Below are 23406 nucleotides of genomic sequence, written 5' to 3'. Positions count from 1 at the left end.
AAGACTTTTTGTGTTCAGAAAAGGGGATAAGCTTTAAAAGGAAAGCTACAAATCAAGAACTGAGGGATCTGCTAATGGCCAGTGATCAGGAGGCAGGAGCACAGCCCTTTCCTGAGGCCACAGAAGCTGCAGGAGCCATTCGAATGCAAAAGGCAGCAAATAAACTGCAACTTGAGCATGAGCAGAAACTGGAAAAGCAAAAAACTGCTGAATTAGAGATTCACATCTCTAATCTAATCACAAGATGCAACAGCAGACGGCCAGACTTCAGCTCCAAGTATTGGAAGAGCAGAGAAAGTCATCGTCGCCTGGTACTCCACATCCCCGCCATAACGAAAGAAAGTGGGAAAGGATCTGTCCCATTTACAAAGATACTGAAGACATAGAGGAGTTTTTATCTACCTTTGAACGTCCATGTGCTCTGCGTGGGATCCCAGATGAGCAGCGTATGCCTGTCCTGCTGACCAAATTGACTGGAAAAGCCAGGGAAGTATTCAATGAATTGAGGGAACAAGAAGCCTTAGATTATGTGCTGTGTTAAGGAGATTCCTGAGTCTTACAGGGTTAAATGTGTAGAATGTGCTCATAAGCTGATGGATTTTGTTAAAAGGTGGGTTGTGGGAGCCAAGGCGCATGGGAGTTTTGAAAAACAGCTGGATTTAATAACTTTGGAATAGTTCTTGGCCATTGTGCCTGACCATATAAGAGCAGCTGTGTGTGATAGGGACCCTGAGTCAGTCCTACAGGCTGCGGAATTTGCAGATGCCCACACCCAAAACAGAACTCGGGAAGGGTATAAACATTAGGGGGAAATTAATCACCATTCTCCCCAGTTCAAAAGGAGGGAAGGATTTAAAAGTAAACTTGACTCTTATAAAGGAGCTCATGGGGGCCCAGAGGCAGGGCCGGCTCTGACTTTTTTGCCACCCCAAGCAAAACAAAAAACCCAGGGCACAGGTGGAGGCAAAGCAAAAAACAAAACAAAACAAAACAAAAACCCAAGGCGCAGGGCGGCCGGACCCGGAGACAAAGCAAAAAAAAAACCCCCAAACCCGCCGGGCGCAGGGCAGCCAGACCCAAAGGCAAAGCAAAAAAAAAAAAACCCACAACCCCCCGGGCGCAGGGCGGCCGGACCCGAAGGCAAAGCAAAAAAAAACCCCCACAACCCCCAGGGCGTAGGGCGGCTAGACCCGGAGGCAAGGCAAAAAAAAAACCCAACCCCCCAAGGGGCAGGGTGGCCGGACCCAGAGGCAAGGCAAAAAAACAAACAAACAAACAAAAAACCCTGGGCGCAGGGCGGCCAGAGTGGCAAAGCAAAAAAAAAAATAAAAAAATAGGGCAGCCGTGCCACCCTAAGATTGGACGAAATGCCGCCCCTTAGCATCTGCTGCCCCAAGCACGAGCTTGGCTGTCCAGAGGGTAGGAATTCTCACCTCAAGAATAAACAGGTTACATGCTATCACTGCGGTGTGCTTGACCACAAGACCAGATTGCCCAATCCTGAAGGGCAGCCCAAAGCCATCAACCTCAAATGCCACAATAAATGCTAATCCTGTTCTTCAGAGTAGCAGCCGTGTTAGTCTGTATCAGCAAAAAGAACAAGAGTACTTGTGGCACCTTAGAGACTAACACATTTATTCGGTCATAAGCTTTCGTGGGCTACAGCCCACTTCATTGGATGCATGCACTGGAAAATACAATAGGAAGATATATATACAGAGAACATGAAAAAATGGGTGTTGCCATACCAACTATAACGAAACTAATCAATTAAGGTGGGCTATTATCAGCAGGAGAAAAAAAACTTTGTAGTGATAACAGACATAATGAAGCGTCTGTTGGAGCTGCAGGAAAGCCAACAAGAGCACGCTGCATCCACTGTATAACCGCCTATCCTCCTCCCCATGTTCCATAGCCTCCTCACCCAGAAGCCCAAGAACGCGAGAGGGGGGAGGCTCCAGGCACCCAACCACTCCACTCCAGAGCATGGTCCAAGCAACAGAAGGCTGTCATTCAAACAGTTTGATTTTTAGTGTGGCTACAATAAGCAATGTGGCCTTGTCCTTCCCTCCTCCCCCACCCCACCCCGGCTACCTTGTCCATTATCTCATTTTATTTTTAATTAATAAATACAGAATGCATGGTTTGAAAACAATAGTTACTTTATTTCGAAGGGGGGAGGGTGGTTGGCTTACAGGGAATTAAAATCAACTAAGGGGTCGGGTTTGCATCAAGGAGAAACACACACAACTGTCACACCGAAGCCTGGCCAGTCATGAAACTGGTTTTCAAAGCCTCTCTGATGCGCAGTGCACCTAGCTGTGCTCTTCTAATCGCCCTGGTGTCTGGGGAGAAACGATTGTCTGCCATTGCTTTCACGGAGGGAGGGGAGACTGACAACATGTACCCAAAACCACCCGCGACAATGTTTTTGCCCTATCAGGCATTGGGAGATTAACCCAGAATTCCAATGGGCGGCGGAGACTGCAGGAACTGTGGGATAGCTACCCCCAGTGCACCGCTCCGTAAGTCAATGCTAGACATGGTAGTGAGAACGCACTCCGCCGACTTAATGCGCTTAGTGTGGACATACGCAATCAACTGTATAAAATCGATTTCTAAAAACCAACTTCTATAAAATCGACCTAATTTCATAGTGTAGACATACCCTAAGGTGCCACAAGGACTCCTCATTTTTTTTGCTGATACAGACTAACACGGCTACCACTCTGAAACCTGTCACCATGCAAGGCACTGAATTTAGCCGTATCAAGTGGAAATCCATCAACTTCATGAAAAAACTCGTACAGATACAGACAGACATCATCTTCCTTTCCAAATGCAAACAGATGGACATCGTACCAAAAGGACTGAAGGTAAAAAATCCATTACAATCTACATACCACACAGACTATGCTGAGAGATTGTGCCACACACTCTCAAAGAAAGTGCGGAACCACCTGACCAACATCCTATACAGCAAACAGGGAAAGATTAAGAATGAGCTCTCAAAACTGGATACTCTCATAAAAAACCAACCTTCCACACAAACTTCCTCATGGCTGGACTTTACAAAAACTAGACAAGCCATTTACAACACACACTTTGCTTCTCTACAAAGGAAAAAGGACGCTAAACTATCTAAACTACTACATGCCACAAGGGGCCACAACAGTGGTTCCCTTAACTCACCCAACAATATTGTTAATCTTTCCAGCTATACTCTTAGCCCAGCAAAAGAGTCTGTCCTATCTTGGGGCCTCTCCTTCTGCCCCTCCATCCCCACGAACATGATTCAGTTCTGCGGTGACCTGGAATCCTACTTTCAACATCTCCGACTCAAGGAATATTTCCAACACACCTCTGAACAGCACACTAATCCACAGAAACCTCCCTACCAACACTACAAAAGGAAGGATTCTGCGGGGACTCCTCCTGAAGGTCGAAACAACAGACTGGACTTCTACATAGAGTGCTTCCACCGACGTGCATGAACAGGTCACCATATGAATGAGAGACTGCTAGGCAGCTCTCTAACACCACATTCTACAGGCCATTACCCTCTGACCCCACTGAGAGTTACCAAAAGAAACTACATATACTCAAGAAACCCAATCCAGCCACCCATCCTTCCATTCCCCAACACACCCCTCCAGCCACCCATTCTTCCATCCACACACACAGCCCCCCACCCGTCCATCCATCCGCAATACACCCCTCCTTCCACCTATTATTCCATCCCCACACACGCCCCTCCAGCTACCCATCCATACCAATACACAGTCCTCCAGCCACCCATCCAACCATCCCAATACACATTCCCTCCATCCACCCATCCATCCCTATATACATCTCTCCAGCCCCCCACCCCTCCAGCCCCATACACACCCCACAAGCTACCCATATACAGCCGTCCATTCAGCCATCTATCCATCCCCATACACACCCCTCCACTGCCCATCCATCCCCATACACACCTCTCCAGCCACCCATCCATTCCCATAGAGACTTCTCAATCCATCCATCCCCATACACACCCCTCCACTGCCCATCCATCCCCATACACACCTCTCCAGCCACCCATCCATTCCCATAGAGACTTCTCAATCCATCCATCCCCATACACACCCCTCCACTGCCCATCCATCCCCATACACACCTCTCCAGCCACCCATCCATTCCCATAGAGACTTCTCAATCCATCCATCCCCATACACACCCCTCCACTGCCCATCCATCCCCATACACACCTCTCCAGCCACCCATCCATTCCCATAGAGACTTCTCAATCCATCCATCCCCATACACACCCCTCCAGCCACCCATCCATTCCCATAGAGACTTCTCAATCCATCCATCCCCATACACACCTCTCCAGCCACCCATCCATTCCCATAGAGACTTCTCAATCCATCCATCCCCATACACACCTCTCCAGCCACCCATCCATTCCCATAGAGACTTCTCAATCCATCCATCCCCATACACACCTCTCCAGCCACCCATCCATTCCCATAGAGACTTCTCAATCCATCCATCCCCATACACACCACTCCAGCCACCCATCCATCCATCCCCATACACACCCCTCCAGCCACTCATCCATCCCATACACACTCCTCCATCCCCGTACACACCCATCCATCTACCCACCCATCCCCATAAACACCCCTCTATCCACCCATCCTTCCATCCATCCCCCCCATACCTCTCCAGCCAGCCATCCTTCCATCCATCCCCCCCACACCTCTCCAGCCACCCATCCATTCCCATAGAGACTTCTCAATCCATCCATCCCCATACACACCACTCCAGCCACCCACCCACCCATCCCCATACACACCTCTCCAGCCACCCATCCATCCCCATAGAGACTTCTCCATCCATCCATCCCCTTACACTCCCCTCCCACCACCCATCCCTCCAGCCCCATACACACCCCTCCAGCCATCCATCCTTCCATCCATCCTCCCGACACTTCTCCAGCCACCCATCCTTCCATCCATCCCCCCCACCTCTCCAGCCACCCATCCATCCCCATAGAGACCTCTCCATCCATCCATCCCCATACACTCCCTTCCCACCACCCATCCTTCCATCCATCCCCCCCACACCTCTCCAGCCATCCATCCTTCCATCCATCCCCCCCACACCTCTCCAGCCAGCCATCCTTCCATCCCCATATACACCTCTCCAGCCACCCCTCCATCCATCCATTCCCATACACACCCCTCCAGCACCCACCCACGACCTGGGCCGTCTGTCACTGTGCCTCTCGCCCCTCCCGTGCCTCAGTTTCCCCACCTGCGGGGATAATGATAGTGACCATTGGAAGGCACTTTGAGGTCTACAGATGGAAAGCACTAAAGATGAGCTAGGTAGTGTGACAATCTCCCTGCCTGTCCCCACACACCTCGCTCCATTTCCAGGCTGTGCCCCTCACTATGGCTCCTGTACAGCTCGGCCCCTAGAACTTGCACCCCAGCAGATTCTCCCAGGCTCCAAGCCTCTCAGATGAGACACCCCCCCACACTCCCATTGCGTGTGGCAGCTGGCACTTACCAAAGCCAACTTCTACTCCACAGCACTGCGCTGCTCCCCATCGGGTCGGGATGAGCTAGCCATCCCCTTCTCCCCGCAGGTCACTGCTGCTGGTCTGTGCCCGGCCCCACGCCCCACTAGGGGCCTCCCGCAGGGGAAAGCTGAAATCCTGGGCAAGACTTTGGACCTTAGCACATGGTTATTTCTGTCCATTAACAACCCTCAACGAGGGCTCCTTATCTCAGGGAGTTGAAATGTCCAAACAGTTATATCCCCAGGGATGCTGGGAGCTGCCGAACGTGAACTCCTGCCAAGAACTCGCAAGCTTTCGAGACGGCTGGAGCCTCACGCCTTCTATTTCTCATGGGCCAGTCCCCTCTATTTTTAGACAATTCAGCAGGGTACATGGAGGCACTGGCTGGATGCTGGAGTGACAGCAGCTGCTTCCAGCCGCTGGGTGAAAGTAATTTTGACCCAGGGTATGAGAGAGATTAGGGGAGTGAGGAGGTAAGTTTATGGAGGAAGAAAGAGACTAGCAATAAAGGTGGCAGTATGGCCTAGTGGGTGGAGAGCTGGGCTAGGATTCAGAAGGCTCTGCTCATAGTTCTGCCACTGGGCGAGTCACTTCCTCTTGCTGTGTGCCTCAGTTTCCCCAGCTGTACAATAGGAATAATGCTACTGACCTGCTTTGTAAAGTGCAGTGAGATGGCGGCATTATGCTTGGAAAGGGAGCGTTGACTCAAGCCCCTTTAAGGGTCTGAGCTCATCCAGCAAGCCTGTGCCACAACGTCCGTGCGGCTTGCTTTAGCACGCCTGACTTGGGCTGGGAGGTTTGCTCCCAGCTGCAGCCCAGATATACCCCATGGGTTCTGAGGTAATGGATTTGGCTGCAATGAAGGATGTGATTGAGTCACATGGCATCATTTTCCCTCCTTCAGAGGGAAATTCCCAAGCCAAGTTGATCCTGGGGGTAACTCATCTGATATTGGTTGGGATATAAGGGATCGTTTCATAGAATCACAGAACTGGAAGGGACCTCAAGAGGTCATCTAGTCCAGTCCCCTGCACTCAAGGCAGGACTAAATATTATCAAGACCATCCCTGACAGGTGTTTGTCCAACCTGCTCTTAAAAATCCCCAATGATGGAGATTCCACCACCTCCCTAGGCAATTTATTCCAGTGCTTAACCACCCTGACAGTTAGGAAGTTTTTCCTAATGTCCAACCTAAACCGCCCTTGTTGCAATTTAAACCCATTGCTTCTTGTCCTATCCTCAGAGGTTAAGAAGAACAATATTTCTCCCTCCTCCTTGTAACAACCTTTTATGTACTTGAAAACTGGTATCATCTCTCCCCTCAGTCTTCTCTTCTCCAGACTAAACAAACCCAATTTTTTCAACCTTCCTTCATGTTTTCTAGACCTTTAATCATTTTTGTTGCTCTTCTCTGAACCTTCTCCAATTTGTCCACATCTTTCCTGAAATGTGGCGCCCAGAACTGGACACAATACTCCAGTTGAGGCCTAATCAGCATGGAGTAGAGCGGAAGAATTACTTCTCGTGATTTGCTTACAACACTCCTGCTAATACATCCCAGAATGATGTTTCCTTTTTTTGCAACAGTGTTACACTGTTGACTCATATTTAGCTTGTGATCCTCTATGACCCCCAGATCCCTTTCCGCAGTACTCCTTCCTAGGCAGTCATTTCCCATTCTGTACGTGTGCAACTGATTGTTCCTTGTTAAGTGGAGTACTTTGCATTTATCCTTATTGAATTTCATCCTATTTACTTCAGACTGTTTCTCCAGTTTGTCCAGATCATTTTGAATTTTAATCCTATCCTCCAAAGCACTTGCAACCCCTCCCAGCTTGGTATCGTCCGCAAACTTTATAAGTATACTCTCTATGCCATTATCTAAATCATTGATGAAGATATTGAACAGAACCGGACCCAGAACCAGTCCCTGAGGGACCCCATTTGTTACGCCCTTCCAGCATGACTGTAAACCACTGATAACTACTCTGGGAATGATTTTCCAGCCAGTTATGCACCCACCTTATAGTAGCTCCATCTAGGTTGTATTTCCCTAGTTTGTTTATGAGAAGGTCATGCGAGACAGTATCAAAAGCCTTACTAAAGTCAAGATATATCATGTCTACCGCTTCCCCCCCATCCACAAGGCTTGTTACCCTGTCAAAGAAAGCTATTAGGTTGGTTTGACACAATTTGTTCTTGACAAATCCATGCTGATTGTTATTTATCACTTTATTATCTTCTAGGTGTTTGCAAATTGACTGCTTAATTATTTGCTCCATTATCTTTCTGGGTACAGAAGTTAAGCTGACTGGTCTGTAATTCCCCGGGTTGTCCTTATTTCCTTTTTATAGATGGGCACTATATTTGCCCTTTTCCAGTCTTCTGGAAAGTCTCCCGTCTTCCATGACTTTTCAAAGATAATTGCTAATAGTTCAGATATCTCCTCAGTCAGCTTCTTGAGTATTCTAGGATGCATTTCATCAGGCCCTGGTGATTTGAAGACATCTAACTTGTCTAAGTAATTTTTGATTTGTTCTTTCCCTATTTTAGACTCTGATCTTACCTCATTTTCACTGGCATTCACTATTTTAGATGTCCAATCACCAACAACCTTCTTGGTGAAAACCAAAACAAAAGAAGTCATTAAGAACCTCTGCTATTTCCACATTTTCTGTTACTATCTTTCCCCCTCATTGAGTAATGGGCCTACTCTGTCCTTGGTCTTCCTCTTGCTTGTATTTGTAGAATGTTTTCTTGTTTTCTTTTATGTCCCTAGCTAGTTTGATCTCGTTTTGTGCCTTGGCTTTTCTAATTTTGTCCCTACAGACTTGTGTTATTTGTTTATATTCATCCCTTGTAATTTGACCAAGTTTCCACTTTTTGTAGGACTCTTTTTTGAGTTGTAGATCATTGAAGATCTCCTGATTAAGCCAGGGTGGTCTCTTGCCATACTTCCTATCTTTCCTATGCAGTGGGATAGTTTGCTCTTGCTTCCCATGGGATGTTACCTACCAACTCCCTGAGTTTGCTAAAGTCTGCCTTCTTGAAACCCATTGTCTTTATTGTGATGTTTGTCCCATCAGCTCTAATACTGCAGTCTCCTGGCCTGATCCCTTCCCACACACGTTATTCCATGAATCATCACTAGAAAGGTCCAGAGCTCCCTAGCCAGGCACTTGGGAATCTGCAGAGCCCTAACACCCAGCCAGGACCTTACTGCCACCAGCCGTCCCACCTGCCCTCCCGCCGCCGCCTCCCCCTCTCCCCTCCCCACACACACTCCTGATCCCAGACCAAGGATTTCGGTCTTCTTCCCTCGCAGCCAAATTCCTCCCGCCCCCTGTGCTCTGGGCTCTTTGTGGAGCCAGTCTGAGGAAAGGATGCAAGGTCCATACAGTGACAGGCTGGATGGACAGCCAGGCTCATCCCGGAGGAGCACCGAACGGCTGGGCTCTGAAACGGATTGACAGGGAGAAGCCCACTGACCCACTAACAACACACAGCCAGAACTATGGGGGTGGGAATCAGATAGAGAGAGAGAGAGAGAGAGAGAGAGAGAGAGAGAGAGAGAGATTAATCCCTCCACAGTTAAGGCTGAAGCTATTTCTCAAATCCTTCATCTTCCCCAATGCCAACCTAAGCTGGTTATGCAGACGTCGTGATGGGGACAGAATTCCTTGTGGAGGGCTAGAGGAGTGTCCGACAGGCTGGTGGTAGCGGGAGTCAAGAGATTATACCAGCTAACTCTTATTCACTCTGGGAAAATTGGTCACTTTTTTTTTTCTTTTTACAACTTGTCACAACCCCAAAAGAGAATCACCCACAAAAATGAACCTGCCCCTTCCAAAGAGTCATTAACAAATAGAGGGGGCAGGTGGGCAGGCAGGCAGGCAGGAGTGTGTGTGTGTGTGTGTGTGTGTGTGTGTGTGTGTGTGTGTGTGTGTGTGTGTTACCATAATAATACCAAAGCACTGGTATACTCAATCTCTCTGGGACTTACACCGCCTCCCTTACCATAGCATCTGAGCACCTCACCGTTCTCATGAACTGATCCTTCCAACACCCCTGGGAGGCAGGGCTGTGATCCCCCTTGCACAGAGGGGGAACTGAGGCACGGAGAAGCCAAGCGATGCGCCAAGGTCCCATTGGTTATCCGGGGCACTACAGGGAATGGAACAAGTCCCAGGCTAGAGCCTGCAAGATTATTCACAGGAATCAAAGTGTAACACACTTTCCAACTTTATTTAAAAAAAAAAAAAAATAATGGAGATATCCCATCTCCTAGAGCTGGAAGGGACCTTGAAAGGTCATCGAGTCCAGCCCCCTGCCTTCCTTAGCAGGACCAAGTACTGATTTTGCCCCAGATCCCCAAGTGGCCCCCTCAAGGATTGAACTCACAACCCCCCTGGGTTTAGCAGGCCAATGCTCAAACCACTGAGCTATCCCTATACAGATTCAGTTCTTATCCTCAGTGGGGCCCAATTCCCAGCTGGTGTCAATCAGCCGTAGCTCCACTGGAGCCAAAGGGCCAGATCCCCAACTGGTGTCAATTGGCCGTAGTTCCTTTGGAGTCAATGGGACAGATCCCATCTGGTGTCAATCAGCAGTAGCTCCATTGGGATCACTGAGGACAATTGACACCAGCTGAGACTCTCTTTCAATTCCATGCGTGACATCATGAGAACAAGCGGCTGTTGTCTGGGCTGTGAGCCCAGAGCAGCGCTGTTGGCTGGGATGCCTCGTTTATCAATTATCCCTTTGATGTCTGGGCACCACATGCATCTCCCTTGCTCTAGGGTTTCATGTTTCTGGGTCATTGCACTACGGGTCTCATGCAGAGAGCGCTCTCAATTCTCTAATGCTCCAAGTCCTGGAGCCTCGTCCATCAGCCGGCTCTCACGCAGAGATCCCCCACCTCTAGGGGGTCAAGAGCCCAGCTCCCCACCTCCGCCTGCATCTCCCACACAGAGCTTGCTCTCTGGGGTAGCAGCGCCCCCATCTCTTCTCTAGCCACTTCCACCTAGACATCTTTGCCGACATTACCGTATTTAGCCTCCCCCTCCGTGGTGTCTAGGCAACGCTATGCTCATACAACAGCCAGCAAGTCAGCGGCAGATCCCAGAGAGCACTGAGATCCCGGATCTAACCACTAGCCCAAACTCTCCTCTCGGAGAGCTGTCTGCTCTCCAACCAGGCAAACATGGTCAGCTCAAGCAGTCCCTGTGCCATTTAGGACTGGCTAAAGGGGGAAATTGCCCAAGCAGGATAAACCATGCCAGAATAGCGCCCCCTGTGGACTCTCTGTTGCAGAATCAATATTCTGGATTAATTGCTCCTCTTCCTGAACAAATTTCAGAGTAACAGCCGTGTTAGTCTGTATCCACAAAAAGAAGAACAGGAGTACTTGTGGCACCTTAGAGACTAACAAATTTATTAGAGCATAAGCTTTCGTGGACTACAGCCCACTTCTTCAGATGCATATAACATATGCATATATGCATCCGAAGAAGTGGGCTGTAGTCCACGAAAGCTTATGCTCTAATAAATTTGTTAGTCTCTAAGGTGCCACAAGTACTCCTGTTCTTCTTCCTGAACAAAGTCTATTTTATTCTGGACTGGGGAGTCCACACAGAGGGAGCTACTCTGGAACAGTTTAGGCTGCTTAATTTCCCCATGGAGACAAGGCCTGATCCAGAGAGAAGGGACTCGAGCCAGAGGAGACACTGCCCTGGGTGGGCTTCTCACGGGGAGAGGAGCTGGCTGGAACCGTGAGGATAGTGGGGAAGGCAGGAAGCCACGAGCCAGGCATTCAACAGAGAGTGGTTAGATCCCAGCTGGTGCAATGCAGGGCCGCTTCCCTGGGACTGGGTCAGGCCAGGAGGGTGTGAGGCCCCTGGAAAGCACCTAGGTGTTAAAACCCAGCAGCGAGGGGGAAAGGCTGGAGGAGCCCAGAATCAGGGCAGGGTGAGTTCTCGCCCTACACTGCCCTGATAGCGTCAGGGAGCTTTGCCTGCTGCCTGGCACGGAGCAGGCCCTGTGGGGCTGCTGCAGGTTACCAGGGCTGAGCGGTGGCCTGGGGGCCCTGCACAGAGCTGAGCGATGGCCTGGGGGCCCTGCACAGGGCTGCACTGGCAGTGGGACAGGAGGGAAGTGATCAAACCAAGCAGGAGGCCTGCAGGGGACTGATAAGGGCAGCAAAGATAGAGCCATTGTAAGGCCTGAGGGGCTTAGAACTGGAGTCTGCAGTGGGGGTCAAGGCAGGTGTTGCTTCCTCGTTACCACCAGGGGGTCAGACAGGACAGCCCCAAGACATAGGGAGAGACTAAGCCCTGCAGGAAGTTCTGCCCTAACGGGCATGAGTGACAGCTCTCTGTGATGCTCTGATTGGCCGGCACTACCCATATAAACCAGGAAGCCAGTCCCCGGAGTTGTCTGAGTGGCGTAGGTGCTTCTGCCTTAGTCCTGCCACAATACTCAGCTCCTGTAGGGTTACCATACGTCCGGTTTTTCCCGGACATGTCCGGCTTTTCGGCAATCAAACCCCTGTCTGGGGGAATTGCCAAAAAGCCGAACATGTCCGGGAAAAATACTGGCCGGGCACTTCCTCTCCCGCGGCTGCTCTGCTCCTCCCCTCGCAGACTTCGGCTCTGTTTAAGAGCCAAGCTGCCCGAGCCAGCGCTACCGGCTTCGGGCAGCCCCCGTGCCTCCAGACCCCAGCCGCCAGCCGGGCACTTCCCTTCCCGGGCTCCAGCTGCTCTGCTCTGGCGGTGCAGGGTCTGGAGGCAAGGGGGCTGCCCAAAGCCCGAGCGCTACCGGCTTCACGGGTTTGCCGGGCAGGCTCCAGACCCTGCGCCCCCAGCTGGGCGCTTCCCCTCCCGGGCTCCAGCGGCGCTGGGGAAGCGCCGGCCGGGGGCGCAGGGTCTGGGGGCTGCCCGGCAAACCGTGAAGCTAGTAGCGCTTGGGCAGCCCTTTTCGCGTGGCTGGGAGGGAGGAGGGGGAGTTAGGGCGGGGACTTTAGGGAATGGGCGGGGAATGGATGGAGTTGGGGTGGGGGAGGGGCGGAGTTGGGGCAGGGAATGGGCGGGGCCAGGGGTGGGAAAGGGGCGGGGCCGGGACCCCATGGAGTGTCCTCTTTTTTTATTTTTTAAATATGGTAACCCTAGCTCCTGACTCTGACCTGTGGTTTCCTGCCTTTGGCTTGAGACCATCGCTGGCCCGGCGGCTGAACCCCATTCATGACTCTGACTTTAGGGTTTTGACCAGGCCTGGCCCCGGCAGCCCCCACTAGCACAGGCTACCCACGCCCCGGCCCAGCTAGCATGAGCCAAGCTGGGAGTGGATCCAGCAAGGCCTTCGAAACCAACAGGGCACGGGGGGAGAGCAGAGTCCTTAGGCGGTGTGTGTGCAATTGCATAGCTCTATCAGTGCATACAATGTGTGCGTGTGCGACTGTGTGCAATGTGTCGGGGCTTGAGGAGGAGGAGATAGGGCAGCAGCTGCGGGGGATTGGGTGGGGTGGCCAGAGTAGCAGGGGTCACTGGAGATAGCAGCAGGGAGGGGCTTGAGGCAGGAGCCTGAGATCGGGCTAGGAGCAGAAGGGGATGAAGAAAAGCTGGGGAGACAGGGGTAGAAGGGTCTGTGACTAGTAGAGGACACTCCCACCATTCCCCTGCTGTCAGCCAATAGCTGTAAAACCCACTCAGCCTACCCCCCTTGTATGGCAGGTCCACATAAACCAGTGGTCTCCAACCTTTTTACGACCAAGATCACTTTTTGAATCTAAGGGTGATGCAGGATCTACCCCGCCCCTTCCCCAAAGCCCCGCCGCGCTTACTCCACCCCCCCCCCCCCACTCCGTGTCTCGCTCTCCCCCACTTCCACTCACTTTCACCAGGCTGGGGAATGGGATTGGGGTTTGGGAGGGGATGCGGGCTCTGGGCTGGGGCCGAGGGGTTCGCAGTGTGGGAGGGGGCTCTGGGCTGAGCCTAGGCCAGGGGGTTGGGGTGAAGGTGGGGGTGAGGGGTGCAAGCTCTGGAAGGGAGTTTAGGTACAGGAGGGGGCTCTGGGCTGGGGCAGAGTGTTGGGGTGCAGGGGGTATGGAGTGCTGGCTCTGGGAGGGGGCTCAGGGTGGGGTTTGGGGTGCAGGAGGGGCTTTGGGGTGCTGGCTCTGGGAGAGGGCTCAGGGTGGGGTTTGGGGACAGGAGGGGATATGGGGTGCTGGCTCTGGGAGAGGGCTCAGGGTGGGGTTTGGGGTGCAGGAGGGGGCTTGGGGTGCTGGCTCTGGGAGAGGGCTCAGGGCTGGGGGGCAGGAGGGGGTTTGAGGTGCTGGCTCTGGGAGGGGGCTCAGGACTGGGGGGCAGGAGGGGGTTTGGGGTGCTGGCTCTGGGAGGGGGCTCAGGACTGGGGGGCAGGAGGGAGTTTGGGGTGCTGGCTCTGGGAGAGGGCTCAGGGTGGGGTTTGGGGACAGGAGGGGGTATGGGGTGCTGGCTCTGGGAGAGGGCTCAGGGTGGGGTTTGGGGTGCAGGAGGGGGTTTGGGGTGCTGGCTCTGGGAGAGGGCTCAGGGCTGGGGGGCAGGAGGGGGTTTGAGGTGCTGGCTCTGGGAGGGGGCTCAGGACTGGGGGGCAGGAGGGGGTTTGGGGTGCTGGCTCTGGGAGGGGGCTCAGGGATGGGGGTTGGGGTACGGCCTCCAGCAGCTCCTAGCTGGCAGCAGGCACAGCAAGGCTAAGGTGGGCTCCCTGCCTACCCCAACCCCACAGTGCTCCCAGAAGGGGCCAATGCGCCCCGGGGGGGCAGGGGGCACATGGCTCCGCGCGCTGCCCCTCTCTGCAAGCACCGCCCCTGCAGCTCTCCCGGCCAGGTTAAGGAGGATGGTTCTGAGCTGCGTCTAGGAAGAGCTCAGGAGAGACGGTTTCACTGGAGTGCAAGAGGCGGAAGAGAAATGGAAGGGGTTCTGGATGGAACTGGAGGAGAGGAGCTCCAGAAAGGGACTGTAGACAGCGCGTTCAATGACAGCGGGAAGGGAGATGGGGCAGTAGCTGTAGAGGCCAGCGGGGTCAAGGGTGGGGTTTCTGAGATGGCAGCATTTCTCAAATGCGGCCACCAGGGGGTTTCCTTGCCATGACAGCCTCCTGAGCAGAGATGGGGGAGGGGGGGAAGCAGCAGCCCCTCCCTGCAGCACCCAGGGGTTCCTTGGGAGGGCTTCAGCCCCCCATCCCCATCTTTAGCCATGAGGCTCCAGGTGCAGGCTTCAGCCCCCCCTGGGCTTCAGACCAGGGCAGCGGGGTTTCCACAGGGCCAGCCTTACTGGGGTGCCATGGTTGAGAGGCAAGGAGCAGGTTGAGCCTGGGGTCTGAGGCCGTCAAAGAGAGCTTGGGACAATGGAGGGGGCAGAGGAAGCAGTGGAGTCTGGGAGGCCGGAGGAGGAAGCGGGAGGCCGGGCACCAAAATACAACTGTAATTTATTTTTATTATTGAGTTTGCAACAAAAAAAACCCTCCATACATAAATTATAATGATTTGGACACAGATATGTGCATTTTTCTTTGTTTTTCCTAAAGTTAATTAAGTATTTTAGGAAAAATTTGTCAGAGCGGCCACCAGCAAGAGTGTGTGGCCTCACTTTGAGGCCACCAAAAAAATGTGTTGTGAACCCCTGGACTAGAGCATGTTTGGGGGGGGGGAAGAGCCAGAGGAGAAGGGAGGGGATGGGAGTGGGGGTGAGGGCGATCAGGAGAGGGGATGGGGTCATTGGGCAAGTGGAGGGGGTTAGAGGAGGAGAGCAGGGGAGAAACCTATGCCAGGGGAGAAGGAGGATGGAGTTGGAGGGGGAAGGGAAGGCAAGCCGAGGGGAATAAATAAATAAATAAATAAATAAATAAATAATGGAGATATCCCATCTCCTAGAACTGGAAGGGACCTTGAAAGGTCATCGAGTCCAGCCCCCTGCCTTCACTAGCAGGACCAAGTACTGATTTTGCCCCAGATTCCCAAGTGGCCCCCTCAAGGATTGAACTCACAACCCTGGGTTTAGCAGGCCAATGAGACAAAGGCAGGCAGATTCAGTGGAACTGTTCAGCCTGGGCAATGGCTGAACCAAAAGAAGAGAGGATGAATCTGCAGCGGGGGAGGCCAGCCTGCTCCCCGGATTTCCACCAGAGACGACAGCAGGAACGGAAGAAGTGGGTGATGGGGGCGAGCCAGGGCGGACCTTGCAGGGGGACAGAGGGTAGGTGTCCCTTAATGACATGATCACGTGCTGTTTTTTTTCCCCACAGGACCCTGGTGACGAATCAGGGCTGTGCAGGGAAGGGGGCTGTTGTCTGCAAGGCCCGTGCCTCTTTTGTTGCAGAAGTTGGAAGGTGTGTTGCACAAGAGTCAGGGGATCGGGAGGGGGTGGGGGAGAGAGAAGGGAAGGTCTCGTAGCCAAGGCAGCTCAATGCCACCCTGGAGAACTGGATTCTAGCCCTGTCTCGTAAGCCAAACTGAGCTCTCCCAGCTGCACCGGACATCAATGGGGGCTGCCCTCGGAACACACAAAGTGGCTACCCCGCATGGGGAAGTCAGGGCCAGGCGTCTCAAACTGGGCACCCACAATTAGGGGCGACGGATGGGTGACAATTTTGGCTTGGATCTCCGTGCCTCAGCGCCCCACCTGCAAAGTGGGGAAATGCCCACACCCTCGCCTCCCACAGGGACAGTGAAGATGGGGTCACTAGTGATTGTGAAGCTCTCCAATGCTACAGTGACAGGCACCATAGAAACGCCCACGAGGAAATTAAAAATGCTGTCTTCAGAACCGGGTTTGAATAGAGGGCAGTCAATCAGACCCGGGGGTCATGCACCGAACAATGAGGATACAAAGAAATATTGAACAAGCCCCATCCATCTTGTGCGCTGAATGAGGCAGGGGCCCTGTGAAAAAACTCTGGGATCATGTAATTAAAGGCCTGATCGTAATACACAAGAGGGGTGAATTTAGATTGCTCTGGCATCCTGAACTCTGGCATTTCCTAACTTGGCAGTGCTTGACACTGCAACCTCAGTGCTCTTTTAATGTGACAAAATAACTCGATCGATACGTTTCTCATGCAAGAGAATTTGGCTCTTTAGAAAATACCACACAGCTTGTCAGAGAAGCTTCTGATAAAGAGCAGGAATACATTATTTTGTATAAGAAATGTTTTATTATCTTTTTGATCATACCGCCCATGTAAACACAAGGTATTAGCTACATCACACAACGTGCAAACCCAATACCACTAGCAGAAGCTCTCACCACCTCACCGTTTCCTCTCAAGAAGCTCCCACCACCCCACCATTTCCTCTCAAGAAGCTATATTACGGTAATGAATTCAAATGCCCCAAAGACAATATTCTCTGCTGCTCATCAGACTGTTAAGCACTAATGCAACCTCGTGTGGCCATTTATGCCGGTGAAAAGCAAGTGCAAAGTGGATGGACGTTCACACGAGTGAAAATTGACACCAGTGCTATGAGAGTGCTGAGTGGAAATGAATAACTAAGAACCCGGTAGCTGAAAAGGCTTACAATAAATAGGAATAATAATAACAACAGACCAGGAAATCTGAGGAGCATCTTTGGCTATTTGAAGCTGATCAACATGAGTCTCATGGATAGACTTTCTTTGCAAGCATATAGCCACCACCCCACCCCAGAATGACAAGAATGATTAAGGTTCCAACAAGCACTCGTGAAACACACCAGTTTATCCAATCAAATTAATGAACAGTGCTCATGGTACCAAACAAAGTCTCATTATAATCTCTTTGCTGGTTAGATCTCCTCTGATCAGCTGGCATAAAGCACAACTGTCACTGCCAAAGAAGATCTAGGCCCCTGCCACCTTGGTATAGCAGGAAACGTTCACAGGATTCTCTTCCAGGAGCGAGAGACATCAGCGTGTTGGGGCCTGTGGGTCTGGGCAGATTTGCTCCACCATTTCCTATTTTGTCGCTTTCAGAGTTATTTGAGAATTAAAGGGCTCTCTCCAATCTTGGTCCTTTTGCCTCATTGGCTCAAAAAGGCAAATGCTTGTTATGCAACAGTTCATCGATTGCAAGGCCAGAAGGGGAGCCGGCAGCTGTGACAAAGTGGGAATTGTTTGGAATGTTTTTATGAATGCCGGGCATGGCAGTGACTCACTTATCTAGGGACCGCTCCCTACTGGGTGCAAAAAGGTGGAACAACTGTTCCTGGGGCAGAGCAAGGGACGGGGGGGGGTGTTACACAGCTGGGTGGGAAGCAATAAACGGGTCCTTAAAGGACTAGCTGAAACAGACCCATAAAAATGAAGGATCTGGCACGACAGTGGGAACCCCAAGGGTCAGGGACATCAGCAGCTAAGTTAGCTCAGTGGTTTGAGCATTGGCCTGCTTAAACCCAGGGTTGTGAGTTCAATCCGTGAGGGGGCCATTTAGGGATCTGGGGCAAAAAACAAATAATAATGGGGGATTGGCGCTGCTTTAAGCAGCAGGTTGGACCTAGATGACCTCCTGAGGTCCCTTCCAACCCTGACATTCTATGAAGCAGATCACCTCTCTGTGCAAAAGCCTGGAGCTGGAGAACAAAAGATGAAGTGCAGGCCAGCAGCTCTCACCTCTGACTGACAGATAAAGGGGAAAAAACTTAAATGGATTCAACAACAGCTTGGCTGGGGAGGGCCTCATGCTGGCCAGGCTGAACTCTAGCTCAGGGGTTCTCCAAGTTGGGGTCAGGACCCCTCAGGGAGTTGCTAGTACATGCAAGCTGTCAGCCTAAACCCCGCTTTGCCTGCAGCATTTACAATGGTGTTAAATATATTTAAAAGTGTTTTTAATTTATAAGGAGGGGGGGTCACACTCAGAGGCTTCCTATGTGAAAGGGCTCACCAGTACAAAAGTCTGAGAACCACTGCTCTAGCTTGACCTTTACTTCTCTCTGCTAACCCAAGGCCTTGAAATACTGGGCACCCGCCGCAGACCCTTATTTGGTTTGCAAAGGTCCCTGCACCATACATGCTCAGAAGCACTGATCTCTGAGGAGGGCAGAAGATCTCTGACCAGGATGCCTGTCTCTGTGGGACTTGCTGGGCAGAGCTCACCGCATGAAGCAGGATGGCCAGGTACTTATAGAATGTGATCAAGTCACCTCTGAACCATTCAGATAAGGTTTTGGCTCATTCAGTTGCCCTGTTAGCTGGGTGAGTGGCGAAAATACGAAACAAATGGTGCAAAAATTAATGTTTCTCTGGGGTTCCAAGAGGAGCCAATTATTCCTCATTTGATTCTGGCATGTTGCTTTTCTGGGCTGTTTTTAGAGTGTCAGTGCAATTAAGAAGGTGGAATCGGTGCTTTTGCATCTCTCAGAGCGTGAGGATTCTCACATGTGAATTTTGCTTGTTGAGCGTCAGGGCTAGCTGCTAAGATGCTTTGTTAATAAATGGGACTTTGAGTGGAAACTCACCCAGGTGCAAGGTGGGTGGAGACTGGGTGGAAACTCATGCCAGGGAATCCACACCACTGCAAAGTGATTACCAGGTGGGTGGAAATACACACTGGCTGAGCGAGGACACAAAGGCGGAGAAATCGACACCAACACAAACGGGGTGGATGTTCACACCGGTGCAAGATGAGCGTGAACTGGGCGGAAATTCACACTGGCGAATCCACAGCCTTGCAAGGTAGGTGGAAATTCACACCAATGCAGGGGCGGTGCCAACTGCTACCAGTTGGGTTCAGCAGCTTTCCATCCCATCCTGCACTGGTGTAATGACAAGGTGAGGGGCAAGAAATGGTGAACCAGGTGCATGGAGCTCCTCGGGCACAGCTCTCACTTATCCCAGTGTATTTTGGCGGGGGGCTTCCCATGGGGCCCCTCCAGATTTACAGCCCTGGATAACAGATCAGAATCTCCTCCTCGGTGACTGTGAGTTAATTCTGGGACATCAGTCCCTCGCTGCCTTTCTACCGTGGGTTCCCATCTGGGAGCAGGGCCGATGGCAGCTAACCCTACCCCCGTTGAGCTGCAGTTCTTGCTCACTCACCGATCTCCCCCTCCGCTTGCATTGACGCCACTTGTGGGACAATTCCGCCTGGCATGTGGGGAAGTGCCACATACATGTGCACACGCCTGTCTACATATGGATGGCTGTTCTTCACAGGGCCATTGTGGATCCTTCTGAGCCACGAGCAAAGCAGGGAGGAATTCTTCACATCCAGGAGCGGGGAAGGGGCTGGACATGGAGATTTAGGCCACATCAGAACTTGGGAACACAGCAACGGCCAGGCTGGATCTGACCCCAGCCCCATCTTGCCCAGTCCCCAACACCACCCAGACACAGCTGCTTCCCAGGAAGGCACCAGGACCCCACAGTCACAAACCTGTCACGATCCCAGTGCCCCATGTTGGCAACAGATGGGGAAACACAGCTGAGTGTACCCAGGAACTCGCTTAGATATGCCCCGACATGCCCATCCCCTGTGAGCGCCACCTTCCTGATATTTCACCAAAAGGGGCTGGGCGTGGCCTCTGCCGAAAACTAAGAACCTACTGGTTAAGAACGGAAGGATGGCCAGACTGGGTCTGAGCAATGGTCCAGTGTCCTGTCGCTGACAGTGCCCCGTGCCAGGTGCTTCAGAGGGAATGAACAGAACAGGGCAATTCCATCCCCTGCCATCCAGTCCTAGCTTCTGGCAGTCAGAGGTTTAGGGACACCCAGAGCGTGGGGTTACGTCCCTGACCATCTTGGCTAATAGCCACTGATGGCCCTATCTTCCATGAACTTATCTAGTCCTTTTCTGAACCCCGCTATATTTTTGGGCATCACAGCATGTCCTGCAACAAGTTCCACCGGTTGCCTGTGCGCTGTGTGTAAAATGCTGCCTTATGTTTGTTCTAAACCTACTCTTTGGTTGTCATGGTTATTGGGGGATGCACATACAGGAAAGAGTCTAAGGGTATGTCTATATGTACAGCACTGCAGCTCATCTAGGGAAGATGCTCTATGCCGATGGGAGAGAGCTCTCCGGTCGGCATAAAAACCCACCTCTGCCAGCGGCAGGAACTGCATTGGCAGAAGGTCTCCCACCGACACAGCGCTGTGCACATCTGTTGGTGTAACTTATGTCGCGCCAGGTGGTGGCATATTCACACCCCTGAGTGACATACGCTTTCCCAACATAGGCTGGAGTGTAGACGTAGCCTTACGAGTCAGGTCCCGTGTAGAATATTGTGGCCAAAGCTGCTGGACGTGAAACTGGTCACCAGACGGGCGGGAGCGTTCTCAGACCTAACTCAGAGTGAGACCTGCCATCTTTGGCTCCAGCCTAGCCAAGTGTTTACAGCCTCGACGGAGGCTGGCTCGGGCCTTTACAAAGCTCAAAAGAGCCCAGGAAAAAGGACCCTGACTAGTGGGCCAAGCAGGGACGAGCTGAAGTTAATGAAACGCCCTGGTTGGGAAAAGAGACAAAAGGTCCGGAGCTGTATAATAGGGGAAAGGAGGGCACAAGATGGCATCCGTTATGGAGCGTCTCATGCAGAAAGGAGCCCAGCTCTCGACTGGCCAAACGCTGTCCAGATGGACTGACCACTGGGTGAGAAATACCTTAGCAGGCAAGGCAGGAACTTGTTCCTAAGGGGGGGCTCTAGATGGTGTTTTCTATTTTTGGTTTATCTGCAATAAGATGTTTCCGATCCTTCTGCTCACTTCTATTTGAAGCTTTATCTTAAGCTCTGTCACATAAACTCCTAATTGGTTTTACTGCAGACATGGCTGGTGCTGGAGAAGCTAGTGCGCGGGGGGCCCTGCTTCCGCAGGGGCAGCGAATCCGTGTGCATTGCGGTGTCCAGAAGTCAAGGGCCTGGGCACTCAGTGGGATGCTGGAGGGTGTACAGATATGCTGGGGGGGACTGACGACTCCATAGATTTAGCCACAGGATATGTCTGCTCTGCCCCAAGGCCCCATGTAGGGAGCCCAAGGGCTGAGGTGTATAAATGGTTAGCCACTAACCAGTGGTTTGGGGCCAGTTTCCCCCAGTGGGCACGGACAAGGCTCCCTCATAGTTGATTCACACTGCACCCCCTGGGCTACCCCAGAAGTGTCACACTTCCCCCGCCCCCCAAGGGAAGTCCCCTCCTGCCCCCCAGTCCTTAGAGCCTGGTTCATGCCTGGAAGCAGGGGGTGAGAGCTCTCCCCACAGCACCTTTGGTAAACAGAGGGGAGATGACCTCACATCTGTGTGTGCTAGAGAACACCGAAAAATCTCTGAAAGTCCCATGGAGCTACGGACGATTGACACCAGCTGGGATCTGGCCCCACATCCAGTCCAGCCCATTCCCACGGTCCCTGCCTGCAGCAGGAAGGGCACAGCCGGTCTGGCATGGGCTTTCCCCCCTACAGTGCCACTCCCAGCACACCACCAGGCCAGAATCACAACCACAGCCAGGACCAAAGCAACAGATGGGGGTGATGCCAGCCTGCCCCATCGGGCTGCCTGCGCCAGCATCCGCAGCCCCTTACTTCCAGGACCTTCTCCAAGCCCCACTCCGGTGCCCAGGCTCCCTCCCCCACGTGCTCCAGTCCGCTCCCTCCCCGGCACCCACACGCTGCCCCAAGCCCCCTTTGTCTCCCAGCCTCTGTGCGCTCCCCGATCTGCCCCTCCCGGTGGATCGGCGGCGCGGGGCTCCCCCGGGGGGCGCACGGTGCCCACTGCCCGGAGAGTCCGGCAGGGGCCAGCCCGGGCTGGGCGCTCCGGCTCGCGGGCTCCGGGCCGGGCCAAGCACTCACCGCCCGCCTCACGCCGCGATCCCCGCGGCTCCTGCCATCACCGCCCGCTGCCGTCCCGCGCGGCCACACGGGCAGCCGCCCGGCCGGCCCCGGGTGTCTCCTCCGGCCAGCTGGCCCCGGCGCCGCGGGAAAGGGGGCGGCAGCTCGGCCGGCCGGCCAGCAGAGGGCGCCCCGGGATCGCCAGTGCCCCATGCGGTAAGGCGGGGGCTGAGTCCGATCCTGGGGGGACGCGGGGGTCCTGGGCGAAGGCAGTGGCGGGTTTAGAGTTAGTGGGGCCCTGTGCGCAGCTTCATGGGGGGGGGGCCTGGGGACCCAGCCAAGAACAAGAATATTCTCTTATTTCCCCCCCCCCTTGTTCATTCTTTTTGTCCTTCATTCTCCTCCTATATTAGAAGTAATAGGAAGTAAATGAAAATAAAGTGAGGCACCTTGATTGGGGCAGGGGGTTGGGGTGCAGGAGTTGGGCTCTGGGAGGATGTTTAGGGGAGGGGTGCGGGCTCTAGGCTGGGGCAGGGGGTTGGGGTGCGGGAGTCGGGCTCTGGGAGGATGTTTAGGGGAGGGGTGCGGGCTCTAGGCTGAGGCAGGGGGTTGGGGTGCGGGAGTCGGGCTCTGGGAGGGTGATTGGGGGAGGGGTGCGGGCTCTAGGCTGGGGCAGGGGGTTGGGGTGTGGGATGGGGTGAGGGGTGCAGGCTCTGGGAGGGAGTTTGGGGGAGGGGTGCGGGCTCTAGGCTGGGGCAGGGGGTTGGGGTGTGGGATGGGGTGAGGGGTGCAGGCTCTGGGAGGATGTTTAGGGGAGGGGTGCGGGCTCTAGGCTAGGGCAGGGGGTTGGGGTGTGGGATGGGGTGAGGGTTACAGGCTCTGGGAGGGAGTTTGGGGGAGGGGTGCGGGCTCTAGGCTGGGGCAGGGGGTTGGGGTGTGGGATGGGGTGAGGGGTGCAGGCTCTGGGAGGGTGTTTGGGGGATGGGTGCGGGCTCTAGGCTGGGGCAGGGGGTTGGGGTGTGGGATGGGGTGAGGGGTGCAGGCTCTGGGAGGGAGTTTGGGG

The 23406-nt window shown here is 53.2% G+C and overlaps 1 protein-coding gene across 4 annotated transcripts in view; it reads right to left on the bottom strand.

Moving 5' to 3' along the window:
* Positions 1 to 22465, bottom strand: part of SLC43A3 (solute carrier family 43 member 3) — a 57406-nt gene extending 34941 nt beyond the window's left edge. For 2 of the 4 annotated variants that reach the window (XM_054028050.1, XM_054028052.1), the window contains exon 1: positions 5563 to 5676. In XM_054028050.1, the coding sequence (XP_053884025.1) occupies positions 5563 to 5603 (41 nt within the window). In that variant the 5' untranslated portion in view covers positions 5604 to 5676. Of the gene's footprint in view, positions 1 to 402; positions 520 to 5562; positions 5677 to 22364 lie in introns of those variants that run through there. The other 2 variants (XM_054028053.1, XM_054028051.1) reach the window with 2 other exon arrangements.
* Between the last annotated feature and the right edge of the window lie 941 nt (positions 22466 to 23406).

This window comes from Malaclemys terrapin, chromosome 4 (assembly GCF_027887155.1).
Source record: "Malaclemys terrapin pileata isolate rMalTer1 chromosome 4, rMalTer1.hap1, whole genome shotgun sequence".
Taxonomy (NCBI): Eukaryota; Metazoa; Chordata; order Testudines; family Emydidae; genus Malaclemys; species Malaclemys terrapin.
This window is presented reverse-complemented; position numbering and strand designations above follow the sequence as displayed.